Source organism: Adiantum capillus-veneris, chromosome 11, assembly GCF_014529385.1.
Source record: "Adiantum capillus-veneris isolate H3 chromosome 11, ASM1452938v2, whole genome shotgun sequence".
NCBI classification, from domain to species: domain Eukaryota; kingdom Viridiplantae; phylum Streptophyta; class Polypodiopsida; order Polypodiales; family Pteridaceae; genus Adiantum; species Adiantum capillus-veneris.
In genome coordinates this window covers 11,521,132-11,544,902 of record NC_140941.1, presented here as the reverse complement: position 1 = coordinate 11,544,902, position 23,771 = coordinate 11,521,132, and the positions used below count along the sequence as shown (strand labels likewise).

General features: G+C 44.6%; 1 protein-coding gene across 2 annotated transcripts in view; it reads left to right on the top strand.

Moving 5' to 3' along the window:
• The first annotated feature begins 528 nt into the window (after nt 1-528).
• The window catches only part of LOC147446888 (bZIP transcription factor RISBZ1-like), a 56,481-nt gene continuing 33,238 nt past the window's right edge, over nt 529-23,771 (top strand). The window contains exon 1 of one of the 2 annotated variants that reach the window (XM_086522833.1): nt 529-1,788. In XM_086522833.1, coding sequence (XP_086378959.1) covers nt 810-1,788 — 979 coding nt within the window. In that variant the 5' untranslated portion in view covers nt 529-809. The remainder of the gene's footprint in view (nt 1,789-23,771) is intronic. The other variant, XM_086522834.1, reaches the window with a different exon arrangement.

Below are 23,771 nucleotides of genomic sequence, written 5' to 3'. Positions count from 1 at the left end.
TGGTGCATCTAATGCCACAATATGAACATTTGTTAGTTGCTACTTAGTAGTTTGCTAGGTTGTTAAGTAACTCTTTTGCATCAATGAGTTACACCACAATATAAATAATCAAGCAAGAGGAGGAAGGGATCATGGGAAGTACAAGGTGCTCTCTCTCACACACTCTCTCTCCCCTCTCTCTTTTTTCGTGTGGGGATTCGTTAATGTTTACAACTCCATTGTTGGTTTTAAAGAGCTTTGGACACTCTATATAAACATTTTTAGCTTTCAACAATTCACACACATTCTCGAGTAATAAGGAGACACGAAAAGGGTTAAATTTTCCATGCTGAAAGCAAAATCCTCGCACTCTCGCATGGGTTGTTTGACACGTAAAGTGAACTTTTTAGAATTGTTGGCACGACCTTTTGAGAGAAAAGTAGTGCCTATACGTAGCTTTTTAGAGCTCGTGTACAAAGGACATTAAAATAGCAAGCATGTGACCTTTCTATTGCTATGAGATGTCCACCTCCTCTCTCTCTCTCCCCCCCCAATTGAATGAAGAAGCCTTGTTTGTGATTAGAAATCTGCACTTGCCGAAACTTCTAACCTTCGCTTTTTTGGGCCCCGACTCGCTTTTACTTCCTATGTGCTTGTAGATCATTGGTGTGAGGCTGTGTATGAGATTTCTGTCAGCAGTTCACAAGTAATACCGTTTTCGATCTGCACGCAGCTCGACAAGCAAGTCACCAGGAACGAGCACGACGCTTTTGTGGGAGTCCGATCACAGCAAGAAGTGAGAATATCTGCGACTCTGCTGCAGGGCAGTAATGGAGCGCAACTTTTCCGTGGATGACATTGTGGGTACCCTTTGGAAGCTTGATACTAACAGCAGCAACACCACAACCATCAGCAGCAACCACGCCTCTGGAGACCCCACCCATAGTTCGAATTTTAGTTTGGAAATAGCCTCTGCTCAGGACGTTGGTGGCCCTGCTGACGAGGTCTACAAACGGATCACTAGAGTAGACTCTTATTGGGGCTTTCAAGACTACTTCAAGCTCCATGACATTACCAAGGCAGAGGGCTCTGACACACCGGAGAGAGCGATGCGCCGGAATGAATCTATGTGGGCCTTTCAAGAGTTTCTCAAGAACTATGTCTTGAATGAGGCTTCCAAAGCAGAGGGGAAAATCCATGAATCTTGTAAAAAAGAGGATCTTGCAGATGGAGAACATAGTTTGGATCTCAACATGAGTCCTAGCAATGCACCTCCGCACAAGGTGGATTGCAGCGGGAATTCAAGTCAGGGTGCTGATGAGGGGGTTGCCCATGATGTCAAACAAGGTTGTATTCTTGGAGCTGACAGGATTGTAAGATGTAACACTAAAAACAGCCACAGCCCTAGGAATGTTGAGGGTTGTAACCCCAACCTTTCTAACTCAACGCACATTGATGTTAGTGTTGGTCATCAACAAGATCTTAGTCACACATCTGGGGCCCATAGTAGACCTTTGGATACTGTCTTTGATTCAAGACTAACTGAAGCTCCTTACATGAAGGACGACTCAACTTCAATGGAACCTTTTGGCAACCAGCATCATACGTTGGAATCACTTGGTGATGATGCCCATAACGTAGAGGGGTTTCGGGAACAGCAGGTTTCTGGCGCATTGAATCCTTTATTTACTGGATTACAAAATGTCATGCCCAATGTTGGCCATGGCAACCCCCAAGAGTATGAGATGATGCTCAAGCGACAACTTGATCTGGCTTGTGCGGCAGTGGCATCAAAACGGGTCTGCATTGGTCTCTTATCAACATCTTTTTCCTTTTAAGTTTGTTGTAGTTGTTGGAATACTTGGCACCCTTGATTTTTTGTATTTAAGTTGGCAAGACAATTTTTTGCTTTAGTTTACCCCTTAATAAGTGGTAGAACTATCCTTTTAAATTTCTTTGTACATTTTCAATTTGCCAAGGAGAAAATAGGCCCTTGTTTGATTTGAATTGGTGAAACACATGCAAGCTTTAGATTTTGAATATTAGACTATCGGAATGCTGTATTATTACATTTTTGATACTTTAATGATGGAAATCGAAGGAAGTGGGTTGTGATACAATGTGATTAGGATATTTTTTGATGGTTACATAGGCAAAAGCTAGATTCTTTGCAATGTAGTGATTTAATGGCCATACAAGTAGACCACATGGAAACGATTTTACTCGGCATAATGGGAATTTTAGTAATTTGGCCTTTCTTGCCATTATACCTATCGTTAGCAAACTTTGGTTGCATTGTCAGGGGTATTTAGGGCATGAGGACTTCGATATCATGCCTCTTGAGGGGTGTGATGTACTTTTAGGAAGAACAGTGTCGTGGTTGATTATTGGGCAAGAAAGGCAACATTGAAAAATTAGAAGGGCAAAGAAATCGTCCTTGATGTAAAGTCAATGGGCAAGTCTGTCCCACTTGTATCAGCTTCGGCCATTCCTAAAGTGATGAAACCTAGTCTTTTTGTTTACTCGTTTTCTTTTGAGAGATTTAGAAGAGCAAAAAGGTTCAAATTTGTGAGAGTTAGATTCAGAACGCCAAGAATTTTTGCAAGCTGCCCACAGTGCAGCTAGTATCATGGTGGATGTTTTCTCGAGTCACTTTGGTGGTTGCTCTGTCTTTTGGATTTGTGGTGTGACAGTTGCTCTTTTATAGGTTCCTCAAGTATATTCTTTTTACGAAGTCACCTACCTTGGGTCATCTAGTTGCACAAGTAGAGACTATTGAAGAGTTGTGGCAGTTATCCACAACAACAAGGAACACTTCAATACTGAGACTGTAGCTAATACGATAAGATCAAGAGACCCTAGACCCAAGTTCTGTAAGTGAAGAACAAGGTTCTATCGAAAGCCACCAAGTAGATTGTCAATCTTGTCATTTGCGCAGGGAACCACAAGATCTGGAAGGAAGTAGTCTCAGAAACTGACTCTCAAGCTAGCTCCACATCTCCCTCTGAAAAGAGAACATTCAGACCAGATGTATTTTTCTGATTCACTCTAAGAGGGTAATATTCTCTCGGGAAGTGTTCCATATAGAGGAAGCTCATTAGCAATTTACACTCTCAATTCCAAATGAATTTCTTCAGATTTAGTCTACAATCTACTCGACACATGGTGGTTGTTGCAGTTCTTTGGTTCTTTGTCACCCAACATTTGATTTCTCAGTAGCCTCGGTTGTCCGCATTCTTTGGACTTCTTGCATGTTGTATGTGAAGATTTTTAACTCTTTCTTAGAGGGTCCTCAATGATCTCTCTTCTCCACAGTTGCCTTGTATATGTATGTGGCATTGCGGGTGCTCTCTAGAGCCGGAAGATCTTTTCAGAGTTCAGCCAGATTGGAGTCGAGGTGTCCATTGGATTGGAGGCCAGTTCATGTAATCATTGCATCTTCCACTACCTATTCTGATAGGAACCAGAGGTGGGGGTTCAGAATGTTACCATATACATGTGGTAGTGATGTGTGTGAACACACTAGGACCGCCGGGGCATTTTTTCCCTCTTTAGGAGGTTTTTTCCCCCGTGCATTGTATATACGCCCATCACTCTAGGGCTATCTATCTTTCCATTGCACACTAAGTAATACACTCTCTATTGTGTGCCTTGAGCTTCCTTCGTCTTCTCCAAGCTGTGTGTGTTTCTCTGCAACCCTAATTCCAACAATTGGTATCAAAGCAGGTCACGTCCTCCCGGGGTTAGTCGCCAGCTGCTCCAGCACACGCCTGCTCACTTTCTCCGATTGCAGTGAGCTTTGGCGAGCGTTCGCTCAGAATTTTGATTTGGGCTCATTTCGGCCTCCGTTTCCACTACAGGCAGTACTGCACAGGCTATTTCGTCATTTTGTGCAGAATTTCTGTCAGTGCCGTTTTTCTGCATAACAGGTGCCTTAGTCTTCTACGGTTTGTGCTATATAGCACAGGTTGTTCCCGCTTCATTTCTCCTATTTCTGGGCAGTTTTCACATCAGGTGCAGCATTTACCATGGCCGACAACAACAATACAGATGTGTTCAAGATGTTTGCTGCTGAGGACAGGTTGGATGGGGACAACTACCCTATGTGGGCTTATATGATGCAACATGTTCTTGTGTCAAAAGGTGTCTGGAACATTGTGCAGGGCATTGATGTACATCCTGGTTCTGAGGATGTAGGCGATGTTGAGGATGTTGCAGGTCTTGCTGCAAGGATTGCAGCTGTTAGAGTTGTTTTGCCTACGGCAAAACAAGCTCGTTGGGATGTTAAGGATGCGCAGGCTCATGCATTGATTGCGTTGTCTGTGAAGCGCACCATTGTTCCTCACATCCGTTCAGCAAAATCTGCAAAACAGGCTTGGGATATTCTAGCAGGTCTTTATGCAAGCCGCAATGAGACTAAAATTGCTTTGCTGCGTAAAGAGCTGGAGTCGAAGATTATGCATGAGGAGGATGATATGGAGACTTTCCTTGCTAGTGTCAAGGATATCAATGAGCAGCTTATTTCTGCAGGTGAAGTCATTTCAGATAGTTCCCTTGTGCAGACTATTCTTGATGCCTTACCAGATTCCTACTAGACTTTTGCTAGTACTTGGAGACTAATGACCCAAGGAAATCCAGAAGTTGTCAAGTTTGATGCATTATGCACATTGCTATTGCAAGAGTCACTGTCCAGAAAAAACAGGACTAGACAGCGTGCAGTTGAACAGGCTTTTATTGCTTCTCAAAGAAAGGGTGGTAACAGCAATGCAGCCACTTCTTATGGTTCTGCTGCGAGTGGCAAAAATTATGTTCCTAATGCTTCTGCTGGCAGCAATTCGTCTGGAAATTCTGGTGATAAGGGTAAAAAGAAGATGCGTTGCCATTATTGTAAAGCCAATGATCACTTGATCAAGTCGTGTCCTAAGTTGAAGGCCAAAGAGGCTAAGAAGAAAGAGGGTGGTTCCACTGCAAATGCTGGTTTCACTACAAATGCAGCCATTGTTGAGTCTTCTGTGAAAGGAGATTGTGATGCTGATGTTGATGCAGAATGGGCTTTTAGCGCAGAGTGCACTTACAATCCTGCTGTCCATGATGCATGCTTGTCAGTTGCTGCAGATTCACATGTGTGGTATTTCGACAGTGGTGCTACAAAGCACATTACCTCACATCGTGAATTGTTTACCTCTCTCGAGTCTGTCCCTCATGGGAATTCAGTCACTTGTGCCAACAACGCCTCTTATCCGGTTCAGGGAGTTGGAAAGATTGTGCTCACTGCTGCTAATGGCAGTTCCTTCACACTTGTTGATGCACTTTATGTACCTGGGATCAAGAAGAATCTCTTGTCTGTATCCGCACTTGCTAGACTTGGACTTGTAGTCAAATTTGTGGATGACAGATGTACAGTTCATGATCTCAGTTTTGGTGATGAAATTGTTGCATCTGAGCTTTTGTGCCGTGGGCTGTATAAGCTCACTTTGTATGACTAGTATGGACAAAATTTTGCAAATGCTGCTGCAGATTCAAGGGCTATTTCAGATGCAAAACTTTGGCATGCACGTTTTGGTCATCTGAATTTTGCCAGTTTGCTGCGTTTGCAGAAATGTGATATGGTTGCTTCTTTGCCACATCTTGAAGCACCTGTCAAACATGTTTGTGAAGGCTGTATTTTGGGTGAGATGCAGCGTTCTAAATTTCCAAAGGATGGTTCAGTTCTGGCCACATGCAGGTTGCAGCTTGTGCATAGTGATGTTTGTGGACCCATGCAAACTCCGTCCTTGGGCAATTACCTGTACTTCGTGACTTTCATTGATGATTACTCCAGGCATGCATTGGTATTTCCGCTTAAAGCGAAGTTTGAAGTTTTTATATGCTTCAAACAATTTCTGGCTATGGCTGAAAATGTCTCGAAATGTACTATGGGCACCCTCCGTTCCGATTGAGGAGGGGAGTATATGTCTCATGAGTTTAATGCATTTCTGGCTAGTCGTGGGATAAAACACCAATGTACAGTGCCTTATACACCTCAGCAAAATGGTGTTGCTGAGAGGAAAACCAGGTCACTGACGGAAATGGCACGATGTATGGTCAAAAGTCAAGCTTTACCGCATTCTTTTTGGCTTGAGGCCATCATGTGTGCCACTTATGTACTTAACAGGTGTCCTACGAAAGCTTTGCAGTCTATTACTCCATATGAAGCATGGCATGATAGAAAGCCTTCTATTGAGCACATGCGTGTTTTTGGCTGTTTGGCATATGCTTTGGTGCCACAAGTGCAGCGCAGAAAATTGGATGATAAGGCTGTCAAATGTATTTTTGTTGGTTATAGTGCTGAAAGCAAAGGTTACAGGTTGTATCATCCGCAAACAAAACGTATTCTGGTTTCACGGGATGTAGTGTTTGTGGAAGATTCTGTTCAGCCCTTGCTGTCATGTACTAGAGACAGTAATGTAAGCTCACAGGACATTTATGACACTTTGATGCCTCTTTTCAGTGGTGGAAATACGAATGTAAGTTCCAATGAGGCAAATGTACAGCCTATGGGGGTTTCTGAAAATGTTTTAGATCAGCCTATTACTGATGCAGATGTACATGATGTACTTGATGAGGAAAGGGCTGAAAATGAGCAGGCTAGAGGTATGCCAAAATGGCTGGTGCACACTTTGCGTGAAAGTAAATTGGATGCACCTTTGTCTAGTCGTACTTGTTCAGGCTCTCGCCATGCATCTTATGCATCAGATTGTTATGCTTTGGCTATGTCTAGCTTACATGATGTTGAGGAGCCTCTGTCTTTTGATGAAGCACAGAATTCAAAAAATTGGATGGCTGCCACGCAATCAAAATATGATGCACTTATAGAAAATGACACATGGACTTTATGTGATTTGCCTCCTGGCAAAAAGGCCATTGGTACAAAGTGGGTTTACAAGTTGAAACGCAAGCCCGATGGTGAGATCGATCGCCATAAGGCTCGACTTGTTGCAAAGGGTTATGCACAGCAAAAAGGCATAGATTATGAAGAGACTTTTGCTCCCACTTGTCGTATGACTACTGTGCGTTTTCTATGTGCATTGGCAGCTCATTTTGGTTGGGATGTACATCAATCAGAGATTGTTACTGCTTTCTTGAATGGTGACATATTTGAGGAAGTTTATGTAACGCAGCCTCGCGGTTTTGTCAGAAAAGGACAAGAGGACAAAGTGTGCAAATGTAACAAGGCTTTGTATGGGTTGAAGCAATCTCCTCGTGCTTGGTATGAGAAAGCTGACACTCATTTGGTCAAACAAGGCTTTCGTAACAGTCCAACAGAAAGCACATTGTATGTAAAGCGTGAGGGTGATGTATTTCTCATCGTGGTTCTTTATGTTGATGATTTGCTAATCACTGGACCAAATGAGAGACATATTGCTGAATTTAAGGCTGATTTGAATGCTACTTTCAAGATGAAAGATTTGGGGCTGTTGCATCATTACTTGGGTATACAGTTTAAGCAGTGTGATGGTGGTATTGCCTTGTGTCAGAAAAGTTACATAGAGACATTGCTATGTAAGTTTGGACTTGAGGATTGCAAACCTATTGCCACTCCCATGGAAACAGGCTTGAAGTTGAGTCTACATGATGCTGGTGATCCTGCTGATGTCACTCTTTACCAAACTGCTGTTGGCTGCCTTATTTATGTATGCAACACGAGGACGGATATTCAGTTTGCAGTCTCACAGATCAACAGATTTATGCATAGCCCAGGGTCTAAGCATTGGCAGGCTGTCAAGAGGATTTTCCGCTACCTTAGTGGCACTTTACATCTTGGCTTGTTTTATCCCAAGGGGGGATCATTGCCGCCAGACTTACATACTTTTTCGGACTCAGATTGGGCTGGTTGTTTTGACACGAGAGTGTCCACAAGTTGTTTTTGTTTCATGCTTGGCAGTTCATGTATATCATGGTTGAGCAAGAAGCAACCTACTGTGGCCACTTCGAGTTGTGAGGCTGAGTACAGGGCAGTCTTCACAGCTACGGTTGAGTGTGTATGGCTCAGACGCCTTATGGCTGATTTGGGTGTTGGACAGGACACTGCCAACACTATCTACACTAACAGTCAGAGCGCATTGGCAGTTGCGAGGAACCCAGTTTTTCATGCTCGCACAAAGCACATTGAGGTGCATTACCACTATGTCAGGGAGAGGCTCTCAATAGGAGAGATCAGCTTGGCTTATGTCCCAACACAGGACAACCTTGCAGATCTTTTCACAAAGGCATTGTCTCGTGAGAAGCTTGAAGCTTTCCGCAAAGCTTTGGGCTTACTCCCTTTTGTGGACTGATCCTTTCCTCAGGGCATGGCACTTCCCTTTACTCATGCGCCAGCTCTCGTTCACCGCATCACTCCAGGGGGGATTTGTTACCATATACATGTGGTAGTGATGTGTGTGAACACACTAGGACCGCCGGGGCATTTTTTCCCTCTTTAGGAGGTTTTTTCCCTCGTGCATTGTATATACGCCCATCACTCTAGGGCTATCTATCTTTCCATTGCACACTAAGTAATACACTCTCTATTGTGTGCCTTGAGCTTCCTTCGTCTTCTCCAACCTGTGTGTTTCTCTGCAACCCTAATTCCAACATAGAAGACAATGGTCGTGGCACTTGAGAAGTAATAGGGGGACATTCTGCTAAAGCCATACGCTTGAAGATACCTTTCAAGAACTGAGAAACATCTCTAGAACTATGACGTGAAGAGGTAGCAATGGGATTATGAGAAAGGGTAGGAGAAATTTTGTTGAGGAATAGTAGGGGTAGTGTGAGGATCATGCTTCGATTTACAAAGGGAAGAAAGTAGCTGAATATCTGATACCACTGTAGTCACTTTCGCTTAGGGGTCTGACGATATACATAGAGAAACCACAATCTACAAAACTAGGGAACGCTTTATCATTGTGAACAAGTTGAATAACTGAATTGAAGCAAAGAGTGGAGAGAGAGAGAGAGAGAGAGAGAGAGAGAGAGAGAGAGAGAGAGAGAGAGAGATTGGATTAACGTCCACGGAGGTCATATATGACCTATGGGACCAAAAACACAGACATTACAACGATTCATTCTTAGTGTGGGCTGATACATATCAGTTAAGGACTGAGGGTCCATCAAGAGAGTAGGGTAGGAAAAAAGGAGAAAACAAACAAAAACCTAAGGGTCGACTGTGGAGAGAGCTAGTTTGGGATTTCGGAATTCTTGGATGATCGCTTTGCCTCCTCGATAGACTGCCCATTTGCCTTGATTACGCGCTTCATGCACCTTCTTAAGCTCGCTCGCTTTACTCTTGAGTTGATTCATGGTCAGTTCTTCTACAATCCAAAGCTTGGTTTCTTTGAGAAGGCAGGATTGACGTAGAAACTTTACCCGCTCCTCTTTTGTTCTTGAAGGTAAGGACACAATGCTCGGGACGTACATGACGATGTGTGTCATTGATCCAAGCGACATTCTCTGACTTGATGTTGACGGGCTCAATAATATTGTTGAGTTTGATGATTGCCTCTTCAAGGGTGTCCTCAACAGTGCACCACTGCAAGGGGAGCCCACCGATGCGTACCTTGAGGGCATTATCTTCTTGAGATTTTTGTTCGGAGATTTCCTTTGTTACACACGTCCTTACTTGGGCGATGGTTGTTGAGTGAACTTGGTTAACCTTTGCCTCTACCTCCTTTACCTTGTCGGTGGTGAGGTCAGCCATAGAGTTGAATTGTTCTTCTAATTTGCTCAGGCGAGATTTGAGTTCAAAGTTTTCCTCCAAGACTCGATCAAGAGTTGCTTGCAACTGCGTGATGCGATCAAGTTTGCTAGGGGCTGCCAGTACTGTTGCAAAGCTCGGTCTTGCTTTGGCGGGGGTCTTTGGAGTAGCCATCCCTGTGCTTGAGGAGATCGAAGGGAACCGACCACTGACTCGCAAATTCCGGAGGGAAAAGCCTTTGAGAAAGCTCGAGGCTTCACCCTTTGAAGTGCCGGCACCACAACCTGTTGTACTTCGCAGGGCTGAGGCCGAAAGCAAGTGCCGAAAACGCCTTAAAGCTTTTATGAATGCTAAAAGCTTCAACAAACCTTTGAAAAAGCTCTTGTTCTTTTACTGTGTCGTAACCTGCAGGACAGGAGGTCTCCTGGCAAGCGTCGCAGGCTGCTGTACTTCGTAGGGCAGGAGATCTACTGGCGGGCGTCGCAGGCTGCCCTACTTCGTAGGGCAGGAGATCTACTGGCGGGCGCCGCGAGCCAGGGGCCGAGGCCAATGCTGAGGCCATCGCAGGGGCTGAGGCCGCTGTTGCAGGGGCTGGAACCACTTAACTGTGCGAGGCTGGGGCAGGCTTCGCCGCAGAGCTGGGGCTGTTGAGGGGGGCTAGGCTCAAGCTTAACGCCTCCCCCAGGGCAGCCCTTCGCCCAAGGGGGGCTGAGGGAGACGATGCTAGGGTTACGATGCTAGAGAGAGAGAGAGAGAGAGAGAGAGAGAGAGAGAGAGAGAGAGAGAGAGAGAGAGAGAGAGAGAGAGAGAGAGAGAGAGAGACGTCAAAGCAGGATGTCCCTTTTTACAGTTGGTGCCACTGAGGGTTAGGACTCCCTGAGCCTAACCCTAGCCAACCTGCAGATTCCGGCCGAGGGGCCCAAACAGAAGCAGAAGTAACAGAAATAGAAGAAATCCAACTTATGAAGTTTGCCAAAGTGACACAAATAATAAAAGGGTTAGGATCCCAACCAACTTACAGATCTCTGGCCGAGGGGCCTAAATAATAAACAAGACACGCATACGCAAACACAAATCACGTGGAGCTGATGATGACGTGGCAGTTGTACGGACTCTTCGCGATTGACGTTGACAATTGATGATGTGACAACAGTGTACGGAGTGTCACAAATTGTTGACGTGTCAAGCCTTTGAAGAATGGAGCCAACCTGCAGATCCCGAGAGGGGCCTAAACCCTAAGAAGACAAAGCAGAAGAAGTAGAAGCGGCACAAGAAGTTTTACCAACTTGCAAAGTCTTGTTGAGAGGCCTATTAGAGTTTCCACCAACTTATGGGACCTCGTTCGATGGGGCCCAAGTGACGTAAAATAAAGCAGGACCAAAACACACAAATTTCTTGCGTAAAAGATGATGACGTGGTAGCTGTACAAACGTTCGCGATTTGCACCGACAGTGTTATGTGGCAGCCCGTACCGAATTTTGCGATTTACGATGTTGGCTGATGACGTGGCAAGTTGTACGGATTTCCGTTGTTTTGTGCTGGTCGCTTTTGGGAGGCCAGATACTTTTGGAACTTGAATGCTTTTCATGAAAACTGCTTTTAGAGGCCAAGGGCCTTTAAATATTACCCATGGGCTCTCACTGTGGCAGTCTATTGGCGAGGGATGCAGAGCAGAGCCATGGAAGTTGTACTCAGTTGAAGGAATATAAATAAATACCGAAAGGGGCGCCAACGTTTGGGGCCAGTGCTCTCTTGGGGTGGAACTCCGCCACACCCTGTCTCGTGTGTTGTGCATCTCTTTCAGTTCAGTTGTTATTTGAAGTGCTTAAAGTTGTTCAGTTTGTTCTTTTCCGTCGGCACGTGGTGCTCGTCCCTGTGACAGAGGTATTGTTGATTTGAAGTCAATCGATAAAACTTTGGCACATAAGAGAAGCCTTGCTTCGCATGAAAACTGAGAAAGCACTTTGCTTTGCACAATTTAAAAATCTTTTTCAAATAAAAGGTTAAATTACATAAGAAACAAGCATAACTTGAAATTTACTAACCTAAATCCTAGAAGTAGCAGAAGAAGAAGCAGCAGCAGAAGAAGTTTCACCAACTTACGAAGTCTTGCCGAGTGGCCTATTTTTAAAGAAAAGTTCCCACCAACTTATCGGAACCCATCCGATGGGGCCCAGGGTGTTGGGAATGGTGATTATGGTGGAAACGTGAGTGAGTTGTTCATGATACGATTAGAGAGTTAATTACACAAGTGATTAGAGGGAGATTGACACTAATACAAGTAGCAAATCATAAGTAGATTAAGATGCAAATGAGTACAAAATGATGGCTTGTGCATAGGATGCAAAGTGGATACAAAGTGTGTAGCATTAGGATAGGGCATCTGATGACCTTATCGATGATGTCAAGTGAGTAGCCTTCCAATGTAGAGAGTGTTCTCATTTGTGGTGGTGCGGATGTGTCACACCCCAACAAGCCTCCCCGTGTGTGATATAGCACCACCCAAAAGTACAAAGGTCTCCTCTCAGAGAATTGGCAACTAGGTGTAGGATCAAAGTGTACCTCCCGGTAGGTCAAATCAAAATACAAATGGGGCTTTTGTCAAAGGTGAAGTCCTACTGTAAATCTTCAAAGTTGGTGTTAAGCTTGGTTGCCGGTGCTAGCTGCAAAGTGTCGTTGTTGATGCTCCTCTCCTTCAAACGTGTCATCAAAATCTAAGTGGATGTTGATGTCGGCATGGCATACAAAATAGATTTTTGTACAAATGTGTGCGAGGATGGTCTTACCCAATGTTGAGCAGTGTCTGATCCTTCTAGAAATGTTGCTTTTGTGAAGTCAAATGGTTGTGCTTTGTGTCTGTGCAAATGTGTATGCAAGTAGTCGTGCAAATGTGAAGGATTGTGTGCATATACATGGGTGGAGGCTTCTTGGCCTAATAATCTTAGGATATTGGATATAGACGTACATTGCATTTGAATGCCTTCTCATAGCCTTGAAGGTATCGCACATGTGAAGTTCTTCTTTTTCAGCTGCGAGCAGTCAAGCTGTGAGAACACTTTACGGAAAAAAATGCACAAGCTCTAGGCCCCGTAGTGGCGAGGACCGTGGGAGGCTACCCTAGTGAAAGCTCAAAACAAAAGAAATTGCGTTGCAACGTGCTTGTGGGAAGGGGGGCCCTTTGGGGTTCCACAAAGGCATAGTGCAGGGTTGTTTGCAGTGCTACATGTGAGTCAGTGTGGTTACGTCGGCTACTTTCGGAGATGGGATTTCCCAGCAGATGACCGTCATGTACTCTGACAACTAGAGTTGTATAGCCATTGTGAGGAATCCGATATTCCATACCCCGACCAAGTATATAGTGATACAATATCAAATTGTTCGTGAGAAGACCAAGGATGGCTCTATCCGACTAGAGTTCAGATAACTGTCATGGATGCTTGAGAGTCAGTCGTTGCCTGCATCATCGCCTATGTCATCGCCTACATCATCGCTAGAAGGCTCTAAAAGAATCTAGAAGGATCTAGAAGATGTTAGAAGTTCTAAAAGTATCAAGGAGATTCTAGAAGTTTCTAGAAGCATGGAGAAGTTTCGGAAGAATCTAGAAGTTTCTGGAAAGCTCTAGAAAGTTGAAGAAGGATCTAGAAGGTTCTAGAAGAACTAGAAGGATCAAGAAGTTTCTAGAAGCTTGGAGAAGATTTCGGAAGAATCTAGAAGTTTTTGGAAAGCTCTAGAAAGTTCAAGAAGGATCCGGAAGGTTCTAGAAGAACTAGAAGGATCAAGAAGGTTCTAGAAGATTCTAACCTCCTCAAGAAGAACCTAGAAAGTCCTAACCTCCTCAAGTAACCTCCTCAAGCACTAGTATAAATAGGGGTCTTGGGCCACAAGCCCCTCAGTCTTGCCAACACCAATTGTGAGGTTGCTATGAGGAAATCCCTCTTCTAGTTCTTGTCTTATGTTCAAGTCTTGTCCTTGCAATCAAGCTTTGTCTTGTACTCAAGTCATGTAATCCAAGTCTTGTATCTAGCTCTCTTAATAAAGTATTAAGTCTTATAATTAATATTAAGCTTATCATCAAGTCCAAGTTCTTGTACATTGTGAGCGCCTCCTCTTGCTCTCTTCTAGCTCTATACTCGCTCATAACAGTTTGGCAAGACTACCATCTCTTAATCTTCTCAAGCCATCATGGAGCGGACGATGGAAGGTGTCATCAACGCATTGCAAAGCATCCAAGCTTAGTTACAAGAACTTCACGAGAGTAACGCTCAACTTCAAGCAGGGCAACCCCTAATCTTGGGACCGGCGTTGCAAAATCTTCAACGTCAAATTCAAGAGCTTCAAGAGACAAGCACACATCAAGCACAAGCTGCAAGATCTAGCTATTCTCAACAACATAAGAAGGAGCCAAAGGTCAGCATGCATGAAAAATTTGATGGGACTAGATCAAAGTTTAGAGGTTTTCTCCAACAAGTGCGTCTCTTCATTCGAATGCAACGAGAGCGTTATCCGAATGATGCCTCTCAAGTAGGCCTTATTGGGACCCTCCTCTCAGGTACGGCTCTCTCTTGGTTTGCTCCCTTACTTGAAAAAGAATCTCCTCTTCATGACTTTGAAGCTTTTGTGCGGGAGTTGTTTGCAACCTTTGGGGATACTGATAGAGCAAGGGTTGCTGAAACCAAACTTAGAAATCTTCGCCAAGGATCAAGACCTGCATCCGTCTATGCATCCGAATTTCAACAGCTCACTTGTGATTTGACTTGGCATGAGGAATATTTCATTAGCCAATTGTAAGGTGCAGCGAAACGAATGTTGTATTTTCTCAAGATTAGTGATCTATATTTGCTCAAGGTTCCTTTTAGTTCTTAGGGAAGGAGAGAGCCTTCCGTCTTTATGGAGAGTGCTATGATCACGAACAAAGTGAGTGGATATTGTGCGTGCAAGTGTATGAGACTGAGACAAGGAGAGAAGAGAGATACGACACCCGAGAGTTTGTAAAACCCTCCTCTGAAGGCCCCACTCTCGTCGGCGAGAGTGGTCTACTTTTGATTGCACAAAGTGGTACCATGCGTATGCAATGGACTGATGCAACTTGGACTATGCCGATGACGACGACGACGACTTTAGGGCTGAAATCTGGGATCTTCTAATCGCTGCTAATCTTTGGGCTATTTGGTTGGCTGAAATTGACTGTTTTGGCTGCGTTTTTATGGCTGAAAATCGGTGAATCTCTGCAATGCTTCAAGGGGTTGCTCTACTACTGTGTCTAATGCTGAAAATGCTATGTATCTGTTGCAGGTTTGGGCTGAAACTCAAAAATGCTGATGCATCCTGCTGCTAGCCAAAAACGCTAGGCTGATCTGAACTTGCAATCCAAAAACGCTGATGAGGCTAATTTGGGAAAACGCTAGGCCTGCCTGATGATGGGGGCGATCACGCTGGGGATCTAATGTTGCCGGCGGTAACTGCAAGAGGAAACGCTGGCTGATGCGTATGTCCAAAAACGCTAGGAGGTGCTGATGGTATGGCAAGGCTGGAAATCCAAAAACGCCAAGGTGCTGAGGGGGTACTGTCGAGAAGTTGCCGGTTGAGCGGGAAGCTCCTGCTGCCTCTTGTGCCAGAAAGTGCTAACTTGGGTTTGCTTATATATTAACTTAGCAAAATTGCCCTACCTACTTTTGTTGGAAAGTCACTTAAAAATAATAAGTGAAAATACCAAAAATAGGGAAAATAGGCTAAATGCACTGGAAAATTCCCTTGATTGAATCTGATGGATTTTGAAGGGAATACTGATGATCATGCTGTGTGCAATCGGAGGATATGCATCTATGCTAAGTGACTGGGCATGCACGGTCTACGAATAGACTCACAAAGTGCCAGATCCCTTCTAATCTAAACTGACTTCATTGACGGGAACCTTGTTATGGTGTAGCTTGCCCATGGACGCATAGGGTTGGGATGTGTCACGTGACACCAATTTCGGTGGGGATTAAAGGATGACGTAAAAGATCTTTTATTGACTATGCCAAAGGTTCACACACTAAGCGAGTTCATCTCTCAAGCAATAGAATGTGATAATCGACTATTTGAGAGGAGACAAGAGAGGCGTGTTGGGGCACCATTGCGATCCCAAACAGAATTGACACATAATGGCTACACACCTCAATAGGGCCATGAATCAAGCATTGAGCCCATGCAAATTGATTCAACATGGTTTCAACCTCTCTCAGCCCAAGAGAAGCAAAGGCGACGCATTAATGGCTTATGTATTTATTGTGGAGAGCAGGGGCACATAGTTCAACAGTGTTCAAGGAAGAGAAAGATGAAGGTTCATGGTGTAATGGCCTCAACGTGTTCGGAAAACATGGACGTCCAACCCCAATAGAGACCGACCGCTTGGACAAAAGACAAACAAAAAAAGGTCTTTTTCTTCCCGTTGATTCCACTTCAAGTTTTATGCTACCAATCAAGATCCATATGCCGGGTAGGCACATGGATTGTGAAGTATTACTAGATTCAGGCGCAACAGCGTGCTTCATGGACAAAGAATTTGCAAAAGAACAAGGCATACCACTTGTGGAGAAGTCTAATCTAGGAACTGTAGAAGTCATTGATGGTCGTCCCCTCGCTTCAGGGGATGTCAGGTATGAAACTCGCCCCATAGAAGTAACATTGCAGGAGCATGTTTCAAGTATGGCGTTCAATATTATACAAAACCCAAGCAGTCCAATTGTTATTGGGCTACCGTGGCTTGAATTACATAATCCTGACATCAATTGGAGGGCTCGGAGTGTCACAAAACGGGAGCGTACATGAACACTTGAAGATCTGAAAATTAAAATACTTTGCAAATGTGAGAGAAGGGAGAAGATCGACACAGTATTGGGGACCAGAAGATGGGCTGGTCCCCCCCCCCCCCCCGTTAAGAGTATTCTTTTATTCAGAGAGAATTCGTATACAAGCACCAGAACCCGAGGAAACCCCTGCGTTCTGTAATCTTAGACCCGAAGGTCGTGCTTTCCCGTAAAGGGCTTGGGCACAAGGCCGTTCCTTCCCGTAAGGGACTTAGGCGTGAAGCCGTACTTTCCCGTAAGTGACTTAGGTGTGAAGCCGTACTTCCCGTGAAGGGCCTTCCCGTAAGACGGGAGATTCCTGCAAAACAAACCACACAAACACGCGACAGCAATTCGTATGGCGAATCCACAATAGATACCTGTCGCTCTTGCGCGGGAAAAAGCGACTTCCGTGCTTCGTAGTCTCGCGATCTCTTGCGGCGGCAGAGTCTTCTCTTGCTGACGTTGGTACCCCCTTTGAGTGAGGGCATGTGGTGCTTTTATAGCTCCCTGGCCACGGCACGAATAGCTGCTTGCGTAGAGATCGCGGCCTTTTTTTTTTTTTTTTTCCCCGCTGTTCTACCCGAAATAGGGAGAGAGAATTCGCTGGCTGGTTTTGTTGCTTTATCTTCTAAGTGGCTGCCCACTTATTAAGTGGGCGGCCGGCATATTTTAAAATTGGTCTGAACCTGCCCAAAAACTCAATAAAACCTTATAAGTTAAAACCAATGCATTTCACAACACTTCCCAGGCGTCCCTGGATGCAACCACATGCACGAATGCAATGCAAACATAGATTCCTCGCGGGAAAGCGTCTGCCTTCCCGCGATTGTTCCTGCTTTTCGTAAAAAGCTTCATTGAACCCATCTTTATTCTTGTGCTTGCGTTCTTACGCGTATTTTCTTACTCAGTTCGGATTTCCTCCTTAGCCTATGGAATGCCCCCTTACTGATGCACCCGTCACCCATCATGTGACGCATCATGGGCACTCGTAACCTGGCCCTTTCCACCGAACTTACAGAAACTCCTTCGCGATGTTTACCGTCACCCATCAAATGACACATCAGAGTTGTCCGTTCCTGATGGCAGTTCCTGTAGCTACAATCTTTTAATAGTTCTTAGTGCACATAATAAAATATCCTAAAAAAGAGATTAATCATTAAAAATAAGAAAATAGTCCAATTAGCAACATCCCTCTGGCTTCTAAACAGCTGACCTCAACTGTAGTGCTTGGACATATACCTCCAGTATCTCGGGATAAGCTGCTAATTCCTCCTGCGTCATCCACTGAGCATCTAGATTCGAATAGTTCTTAAACTTAACCAAATACTTCCGTGTTATCTTTCCGGATTTAAGAGACCGCTCCTGATGACTTACTATCTGCTCCGGTTGGAGTATTTCTTCTGTTTCCTCAACCTCAGGAGGTTCCTCAGCACTAGGCTGGCTTGGAGGCGGTCCCACATACGGCCGGAGTAAAATGACATGGAAAGCATTATGGATCTTCCAATTAGGCGGTAGCTCGAATCGGAAAGCGACATCATTCACTCGCTCAGTAATCTTAAACGGCCCATAATAACGGGTAGAAAGTTTTACCACTTTCCCCTTATGAGACGCTTGTTTCTTAAGTCTTGCCTTCTCAAACTTGAGTAAGACTAACCTGGAACCAGCACACAATCTACAACGTGCATCTCTCAAAGTCCAAGAGTTCCATCAACAACATCCATGGAAGCCCAACTCAAGGAACACCACTGCTCCTCGTGGAACTCGTCGTTAGAGGAGGGGGTAATGTCATGGATGCTTGAGAGTCAGTCGCTGCCTGCATCATCGCCTACATCGCTAGAAGGCTTTAGAAGAATCTAGAAGGATCTAGAAGATTCTAGAAGTTCTAAAAGTATCAAGGAGATTCTAGAAGTTTCTAGAAGCATGGAGAAGATTCTGGAAGAATCTAGAAGTTTCTGGAAAGCTCTAGAAAGTTGAAGAACAATCTAGAAGGTTCTAGAAGAACTAGAAGGATCAAGAAGTTTCTAGAAGCTCCGAGAAGATTTCGGAAGAATCTAGAAGTTTCTGGAAAGCTCTAGAAAGTTGAAGAAGGATCCAGAAGGTTCTAGAAGAACTAGAAGGATCAAGAAGGTTCTAGAAGATTCTACCCTCCTCAAGAAGAACCTAGAAAGTCCTAACCTCCTCAAGTAACCTCCTCAAGCACTAGTATAAATAGGGGTCTTGGGCCACAAGCCCCTCAGTCTTGCCAACACCAGTTGTGAGGCTGCTATGAGGAAATCCCTCTTCTAGTTCTTGTCTTATGTTCAAGTCTTGTCCTTGCAATCAAGCTTTGTCTTGTACTCAAGTCATGTAATCCAAGTCTTGTATCTAGCTCTCTTAATAAAGTATTAAGTCTTATAATCAATATTAAGCTTATCATCTAGTCCAAGTTCTTGTACATTGTGAGCGCCTCCTCTTGCTCTCTTCTAGCTCTATACGCGCTCATAACAATACCCTGCTGCTATCTTCACCAAACCTCTTTCACAAGCTACGTTAACCTCTCATGCCAGCTCCCTTCGACTGGGTGTGAGAGTTCACATTCCTATCTGGTGGTGGCTCCAATATCTCCGAGGAGCAGTTCAGGGAGTGGGTTGTTTTTGGGCTGTGCTCGGCCGTATTTGAGGTAGACCTACCTTTCTCGGCATTGCACTCCACGGTGTTGCCCACTTGGTAGGCTAGCATGAGGCGGGACGCCGGGAACCCCATTCGTAGGGTTTCCTGGGATCAGAGTCTCGAGTCTTTTGCAGTTGTGCTACTAAATATGTGTCTCAGGTCTAGTGACTTTACATATTTATTAGCATTTTTAGCGAGTTATTGGGATCGTTTGGTTTTCCAGGCAGGTAGGGCAATGTCCCAATTGCCTTATATATGCAAAGTTCGAAAACCCCGCCCTTGTACTTTTGGCATATTGTTCAGTGCAAAGATCCAGCGTTTGGGCACACACTCTCTCTCTCTAACGTGTCCGCTTGTGCTAGCGTTTTGCTGTGTGCGCCGCTCTCTCTCTCTCTCTCTCTCTCTCTGTGGCGTTTTTCCTCATCAATTCCTCTTCCTCTTGCTAGTGCTTCCTCTCCTTGCAGGTAGACACCCTACACGATGTGTCATTGCTTGCAGGTTGTTCCCGTGCCAGTATGGTGGGCGGTTTGCGCTAGGAACTTGAGTGCGAGGAGATCTATCGTGATAGTTCCAAGATCCATTGGCTGGCCGGTCTTGAGAGGAGGTTTGCTTGCGGTTGCAGACAAGTTCGTCACCCGATTCACCCTCAGACAAGTTCGTCACCCGATTCACCCTTTTCCGTTGCACCTTTGACATGTTCGTGATGTGTCATATGATGGGTGATGGGAGCATCGGATAGGGAATATTCCATTGGTTTGGGAGGAAATCCGAACTGGAAAAAGGAATACGCGTAAAGGCGCCGGCACAAGAATAAAGATGGGTTTTGAGAAGCTTTTTCTAAAAAGCGGAATAATTTTAAGTGCTTTCTCGTAGAGTCGCAAGGTTTTTATTGAGTTTTTGAACAAGTTCACATTTTCAAGGGGTGACCGGCTGCCCACTTAATAAGTGGGCAGCCTTTCATTAAAATAAAGCTAGACCAAAAGAAGGGCGCCCCCAAATCTGCCTTAAACAGCTCATAGGGCAAAAGAAGGTATAGCAATAAACATCAAAACGAAACTAGGAAAAATGGTCCAAATGATCTCTATAGTAGTTCCGTGAACCATTCTTTCAGGAATGGAGTTTTTTCAATAATGGAGATGCCATAGAGTGCGGATCAATATCCATAATACAAAAATCAAAATAATGATTAAGAAGACCGGAATATCGTGATGCGAATCAATTATTCCTTACATCATAGATATAGTTGCCTCTCCTCTCTCTAGAAGCTACCGCCAACTTTCACTCTCCTCTCCATGCTATTCTAGCGCCCTTGGCCACTGCTATTATTGGGGATAGACCGTCGGCCATTCTTGCCGCCCCCCCGTAGCCTATTAATTCAGTGAGCGCTCTCTCTCTTGGCTCAATTCTGCCAGCGCTAGCACAAGGAGATCTGCTGCTTGAATTTGCAAGCAATTGCATGAAGCGAGTGTGCAAAGGCTTATATTTTCATGTAATTGCTTTTGGATGGGCCTAGGGCCTTTAAATAGGTGTATTGTGCTCTCTCTCTCCAGCATTCTACCATGTGGAGAAGCAAAGTAGAGCCTCAGAAATGTAGAAAGGGGCACAATTGTTTGGGGCTAGTGCCTTTAGGGAGTGGAGTATTCTGAACTTGTGAAGGTATATGCTATGTATGGAACTCCGCCTCTCTCTCTCTCTCTCTCTCTCTCTCTCTCTTAGTTCAATTGTTTTGCAGTGCTAAAAGTCTATTCAAGTCCGTTCTTTCAGTTGGCACATGGTGCCTCCCTGTTACACATTCAGCGTCTTTGTTCGAATATTTCTTTGTCAATTGAACTCTTCTCATACAAGGAGTTGGAGGGCTGAAATCGGAGGGGTGGTGCTCAAGGCTCAAGCAATCTGCGGTAACAATCTGCACGTCATGTGCGCATTGCACTGGAGCCACGTGGACAAGCTACTGCTACAGTTTAGCGTCGGTCTTAGTTAGCTTAGGATCTAGCTTGGCACTGTGAGCCTCTAGAAGGACGTGCATGATCAGGTAGGTCATAGTTGCATACCTTCACTTGCAGAGTACAATAACTTAAGCGTACAGGTATACGAAGTGTCACTTAAGTCATTTATTAGTAAGTGACTTTGACATGACATTTATAAAAAGTAGGTAGGGAAAATCGCGAAAGAACCTATATAAGCAACCTCTTTGTCCCTGTTGGGAGCATCAAAAGATCAGTACTCGATACCCATCAGTACTCTTAACGTTTTCTCTCGACATCCATCAGCGTTTCCATCGCCAACACCTTTAGCATCAGCAGATCAGCCCTTGCGTTTTTGTAAGCAGATCTGCCCTTGCGTTTTTGCAGCAGATCAGCTAGCGTTTATGCACTAGATCAGCCTACGTTTTTGCATCAAATCAGCCAACATTTTTGCACTGATCAGCCCTAGTGTTTTTGCCGATCATCAACATGGAGCACTCAGTTTTCAGAGCATTTGTGTGAGTGTTCGCGAGAGAGAGAGAGAGAGAGAGAGAGAGAGAGAGAGAGAGAGAGAGAGAGAGAGAGAGAGAGAGAGAGAGAGAGAGAGAGAGAGAGAGAGAGAGAGAGAGAGAGAGAGAGAGAGAGAGAGAGAGAGAGAACACAAAACGCTATGTGTCGAAGAGGGGGCGATCAGCTCCCCACGGACTACCAGAGCAAGAGACCCTCAATACAACGATCAGATGATGTGTGTCCTGTGGGTACCCCCCTGGCCCCATATATAGGTGCCTAAGGGGAGGTAGGGCAATGCATGGAAAAATCCCCACAGCCTAACAAGGAAAAATAACCCATGGTGGGTGCCTAGTACAAGTGGGGGCGTTCGGACTAGGTACAACCTAGACTATGGGTGGCCAGCCCGGAGACATACTAGCCGTACAAGTATGCCGTAGACGTGAGTGAAGCAACATAGTGGTGTAAGTCTAACAATTTGTGCAAGTAATGAAAGCAAGTACTTGCTATGGAAACCGAGCAAGGGGGCTCTTAAGGGTGGTTGGGACCCAACATGCGGTGTCGTCTTTCTTTTCTCTCTCTGCCTCTCTCTGGTTGGGTTGAAGGCCCTAAATGACCTCTTATTGTACATTTTTATACTTTGTCTAGGTTCACATTGAACCTGGAGACATTTTTTAAAGTCACTTATAATAAAAGTGGGGAAACCCAAAAACTCATTTTTATTGAGTTTTCCCCAAATCGTACGAGCTCTCTCTCTCTCTCTCTCTCTCTCTCTCTCTTTGCTTCGATTGCTAACGCTTCTTCTCTGCTACACTGTGCCTCTTGCTTCTTGCCCCAATCCTGCACTACATCGTGACGCGCACCTACCGGTATCCTCTTCTTCGCGCTTTCAACTGGTATTAGAGCCCTAGGGTTTCAAAATAGCTCTACGCAATTTGCTGGACAGTAAGGTAAATTTGCTCTCCCGCGATCAATTTCGCTTCCATCGTGAAGTCCCTTGCTTCCGGGGTTGAAATGGTCACCAAAACAGCCCAAAACAGGCTGTTTTTGGTCAAAACAGGTGATTTACAGGTTATTACAGGTCAAAACAGTAATACGCAGGTGTACCAAAGTTATGGGGTTACATGTATTGATGTTTGCCGCGACAAATCGAGTGAAAAGATGAGTACAGGTGCTTGAAATTGCACATTTCAGCTAAAATTTCAGATTTGGACTGTTTCATCTAAAGAAACTGTGGTTCTTTGTATGCAAAGTCTTGTGGTTGCTACTATTTGCTGAAATTTTCAGCCTATTGCATCTCTCTTGTATACACACTTTGTGGTTGAATTAAGATGGCTTCTTCCTCTTTCGCATCTGACACTAAAAGTTCGATGAAAATCAAACGGTGGGATGGTCAAGACTTCGATCTTTGGTAAGAACGCATGCAAGGTATCCTTTTCTTAAAGGATTGTGAAGATGCATTGGAACAGAATAAGCCACCAGGTTTGTCTGACGAAGAGTGGGCCAGGTTAAATAAGAAGGCTATGGCCTACATCAAAATCGCTATCAATGATGACATTTTGATGGACATCAAGCGTTTGGACTCTGCTTATGTAATATGGCAAAAGTTAAAGTCGAATTATGAGAACACCACTCCCGTGAACCAGGTGCATAGCTCGTTGACTCGAAGTCAGCTTCTGAGCATTTGAGTGCTTTTACAAGTGTGTTGAGTCAGTTGCAGGACAATGAGCTTCAACAATTTGATGATAAGCTGAAAGTTATTTTCTTGCTTATGACATTGCCAGATACTTCAGAAACCTTGGTTGTCTCCTTGAGCAATAGTCCCACCCTCACGTATGACGGTTTGAGAGGGTCTATTCTCAATGAAGAGATTAGACGCAAGTCTAGTGGGGAAGATGGCAGTTCTGCCTGCACTGCAAAAGGTAAAAATCAAAAGCGGGATGCGGACAATAGGACTCAAAATAGAAGTAAGAGCAAGACAATGGATAAGAATGTCACTTGCTATCAATGTGGCAGAAAGGGTCACAAGAAACCCGATTGCAGGTATTTCAAGAAAGAGCGGGATAGGAAGAAGGAAGCGCTAGATAAGAAGAAGAAAGATGAGAAGAAAGGGGAAAAATCAGCAGG